The sequence below is a fragment of the Curcuma longa genome, chromosome 20, assembly GCF_044706935.1.
Source record: "Curcuma longa cultivar G26 ecotype Majalengka, Jawa Barat chromosome 20, ITB_CL_G26_1.1, whole genome shotgun sequence".
Taxonomy (NCBI): Eukaryota; Viridiplantae; Streptophyta; class Magnoliopsida; order Zingiberales; family Zingiberaceae; genus Curcuma; species Curcuma longa.
Genome location: NC_133880.1, coordinates 9,323,567 through 9,328,044, shown reverse-complemented (window position 1 = coordinate 9,328,044; position 4,478 = coordinate 9,323,567). Strand labels below are relative to the sequence as shown.

The 4,478-nt window shown below is 41.9% G+C and overlaps 1 protein-coding gene across 1 annotated transcript; it reads right to left on the bottom strand.

Annotated features, from left to right (window-relative positions):
- Nucleotides 1-1,202: 1,202 nt before the first annotated feature.
- LOC141813934 (uncharacterized) lies at nucleotides 1,203-2,864 on the bottom strand. Its single transcript, XM_074701941.1, has 2 exons — nucleotides 1,438-2,864; nucleotides 1,203-1,348 (listed from the first exon to the last, which is right to left on the bottom strand). The coding sequence occupies exons 1-2, from the start codon at nucleotides 2,665-2,667 to the stop codon at nucleotides 1,313-1,315; spliced, it is 1,266 nt and encodes a 421-aa protein (XP_074558042.1). The 5' UTR covers nucleotides 2,668-2,864; the 3' UTR covers nucleotides 1,203-1,312.
- Between the last annotated feature and the right edge of the window lie 1,614 nt (nucleotides 2,865-4,478).

The following is a 4,478-nucleotide window of genomic DNA, read 5'->3' as shown; positions in this document are numbered from 1 at the left end:
AATAAGCTAGCAGGATCCAGTATAAAGTCTTTTCAAGACTTCAGGGAATCCTTCTTGCACCAGTTCGCTAGCAGCCGGAAGCATCAGAAGACCTCCTTACACCTCTTCACCATGAAGCAAAAACCCAAAGAAACTCTGCGTGCGTACCTCCACGGCTTCAATCAGGAGGCGTGTGAAGTACCGTCCACGCCGCCAGATGTCCTGACAAGCGCTTTCACCCAAGGGTTACTGAAAGGGGACTTCTTTCGATCCCTTGTGAAGAAACCACCGGCAAGTTATCAGAAACTGTCGGAGAGGGCAACCAAGTATATACAGTTAGAGGAAACTCAACTGGCTCGCCGGGGCAGCCAGCCCACAGCTCCTCCAGTAGAGAGAAGAGCATCACTAATTGGCAAATGCTTCACGATATCCTCAGATATTCAGATCCAGAGTGATCTCACTGGCTAAAGACCTAGCATTGTGCTAAATAATCATGCACAAGGAATTTCATAAAGTGTTCAGTAATAAAAGCCAAAACCCAAATCCTTCTACCAAAATTACAGAAGCAAAATGTTGTATGTAAGATCCGTAAAAGAGAAACATAACCATAGTTGATAAACTAAATCTATCAGCAAGATTAAAAGACGGAGAAATGAGGAAATGTTCATAGGGTAGGGATATTACTTTTTGATTCTTCAGTAGTTGACCTAAGAATGATCTGACAAGATTTGAGATATATAATCCTTCCATCTTATCATCTCCCATCTATGAAGTTCAATAAAATCCAACAATTGTTAGTGTATCATCTGACAATCATATTAAACAACTGAAAACCCTACCTCCAAAGGGCCTTTCTTGGCATTGCATCTCTGACGTTTTCAAATTCAAAGAATCATATGGTACCAATTAGGTAAACGTGTACAATATCATACAATCCTTTAATGCTACAATGAAACGACAAGCATTTTCAGATGAAAAAGTTACGAGCTCACAATGGTTAGTACTGAAGATAAAGAAACAAATAGATCCAGAGAAGATCTAAAATTTTAAATCTGCTAATAGTTAGGACAAATGATATTCACGGACTCAAGGTAATGAAATATCGCATATTCCGGATCTGTCACCCAACCAGCATGCAGTGATGGAAATGCCTATTTTATGAGCAATATACCGTCATAAGTCAGTAGATGTTTCATCTTCATTGACCTTTTTATTACAACACAGATGTAGTGCTGGAAGGAATGAGTTGAACCTTTCCTTGAGCACTGGTGAGATTGAATTACAAGAAATGAGAGGATCCAATGAATGTACCACGCCTTTTCTGAGCAATAAGTTAATAGATGCTGAAACACTCCCAGCAAGCATCTCTCTGTGATGAACATCATAGTTATCTACTAGGAGAAACAAAAACTCTAGCAACATATGTGTAATATCAACATACTGTGGTACAGAATTTACCATCAAAAGCATTGCAGGTTCAATGTTCATGATATTGTCAATCTTTTCATCAAAAAACAACCAGTCATAAAACAAAGCAAGCTTTGCATTTGCCTCAAAATAATTCCTCCTGCATGATTTCAGAAGCCAACCAATGACTGCCCACCTTGATATAACATTAGATTGAATTATCTCATTCGAAGGATGGTGGGCACAACATATGAAGCGAACTAGGTCACTTATCATAGACTCACTACCAGGCCAATATAAGTGTTTCTTGGCAAACCATGCTTGGTACCTTTTCTGGCTCCCCCATTTCACAAAGGTGAGCAAAAACCTCAATTGGCTTTCCATTTGGGGACTGATCCTCAGCAAGAAAAAGTGTGACGGTGTTCTTCTCCGATAAAGGTTGGACAGACCAAAAAATTCTGAGACCTGGAAACTTTTAGGATCAAACAGAAGATCCTTCCAAATGTCCTTGAACTCAGGAATATAGGTCACATCTTGTAGAATGCGGACAAGGTCTCTACCAATATGCATAGACAACTGAAAGTGTTCTCTCAATGCCTTGACACAAAAGTCAATCTCCATCCTCTTCAGCTCTTCCAACTTGAAGCTTCCTCCTAACCTAAAATGATCTGCTAACAACCTGAGATAGACATATAATGCACTTGAGAGGACTAAAGGCTCCTCCACCAACCAATCCCAATTGTTAGATAATATTTTAAGAACCTCGACACTCAACCACAAATTGGACTCGCTGAAATCCCCTCCAGTAATTTGCCTCATGAGAGAGATGAGCAAAGTTTCAATCTTTTCGGCTGAGACGTGGATCAGCATTGAGCACACCCAGAGCAGCTGGCATTTTGGAACCTCCAACAGCCTGGAGAAGGATTCATTGCAGAGTTTGAGAAGGATGGACGTGAAAATCTCATATCCGTCTATAACAATGGCGTGAAGGTGGGTGAGGTGCACTTTAGCAAGGTGCGGTTGTGCCAGTATGCCAAAAGCAATTGCATGATTCAATTGGGAGTACTCGGGAGGAGATGGGATCGTAAGAGGAAAAGGGGGGTTCAACTGGTTCTGCAGGAGAAGGAATGCTTCTCTGAGGGACGTTTCCGTGGGATTCTCCGCTTCGTGGGGAGCGGTTCGAAGCAACCTTTCGGGGCACATACCGAATTGTTGGCCTAAAGAAGCAATTACAGAAAAGTTGGAAGAACAAATCAAAATTCTTCTAGTACCCGCCCGCATCGGAGTTTGGATCTTGGGTGGCCAAAATGAAGCTTCATCGTGGCCACAGCTCTAGAGCAGCGGTAGGCGCCCGCGCCAATTCTTTTCAGGAGAGAGGCTACTGCTGGATCTCGAGAATCGATGCTCCAATAAGGGAAGAGGAACCACTGTCAGTTGGGTAGAGGGAGATTTCGGTGGCTTGACATGGAAGAAGAAGAGGAGTCGCCGACGGGATGTGCCGGAGGGTCTCGTGTTGTGAACTAGAAGAGAGGTCGAACCCAAAAAAATAATCCAAGGGTTTAGTTGTTTTTTTCGAAACAACCCCTAGCATTTTGTTATTGTCAATATAACCCATTTTTAATTTCGTTTTGAAATCCCTTAAAGTGAGTTAAGTCACTCACCAACTATTTGAATCTTAATTTTATATATAGCAACTTAATGAGTATGTTCATAAGTTTTTAAATGGACATATTTGTAAATTCATAAATCAAATATGGTTAAGTTTGAATTTAATTTGATATTAATTTAATCAAATAAATTCAAATAATTTTTTTTAATTTAAGATTTGAATAGTTCGTGGGTGACTTAACTTATTTACACCTCAAGGAATTTCAAAACAAAATAAAAAAATAGGTTATATTGACAATAACAAAATGCTGGGTTTCTATATATGTGTGTGTGTAAAATTTTGATATCCTGCGCGATCACGACGACGTTGACATTGCTGGGATTTCTCGTGGGATTCCACGAAACAAAAATTCTCAAAATCGTGATCCTATCCCTGAGCCCCCCATCTCGATCCCTCTGCTCTGCGTCATCGGCGTTGTCGCCCCTCCATCCCGATTGTCGCCGTCGCACTTCTCATCTTCCTCCTCCGCAGGATAGGGATGGCAACAGGTTCGGGGGTTCACGAGGAAGCCTTCTCCATCCCCGTCCCCGAAATCCAAACTCATATATCATCCCCGTTCCCATCCCCGTCGGGTATCATAATTTAAATAACATCCTCATCCCCGTCGGGTTTCGGGTATCCAGCGGATTTCGGGGATCCCTGCGGGTTTCGGGGTTGGTTTTCCCCGCGGATATTTTCATGGGTATCCCCATACCCATACCCATACCCATCCTCATCCCCGTCTTATTTTTTTAATATTAATTTAAATATATATATATATATAATAAAATCCTTACAAAATAACATTATAAAACTAAATATTAAACTCTAAAACAAAACATTATCTCTAAAACAACATCCAACTAATGCATAATCGATACAATAAGTTTGAAATTCTTCTATTCTTCAATTTTTCAAAATTTTGACACCACTTATCCTACAAAAGAAAAAAAAATAAAAAGAGTTAACTATAAGATGGGTCGGGTTCGGGGATGGGGACAGGGAATATTTGGAATACCATCCCCGACCCATCCCCGTTTTCCGAGATTCAGGGATTCCCCATCCCCATCCCCGCTTTCTCGGATTCGGGGATTCCCCGGTCAAAATGGGTTCGGGGAACGGATTCCCCATCGGGTCCGGGTCTAATTGCCATCCCTATCGCAGGAACTAGGATTTCGTCGAGACTCCTCCGCCACGATGTCTAACTTCAGCGGCGACGAAACTGCCACATTCTTCGGACTCCTTGGCGAGGTCGTCGCCCTGGTCTTCTCTTGTAATTTCCCCTAATTTCTACTTCCTTTCTAGACTCGTGTTCTGTTCGAGTCAAAAGTTTCGTCTCTGGAAATGTTTCGTGTCAAATCTTCATTCTTTTGCAGGCATGGGGCGGCGTAAGTCGGGGTGGCGTCCATGGGTGTGATGCGGCCGGAGCTCATGATGAAGTCGA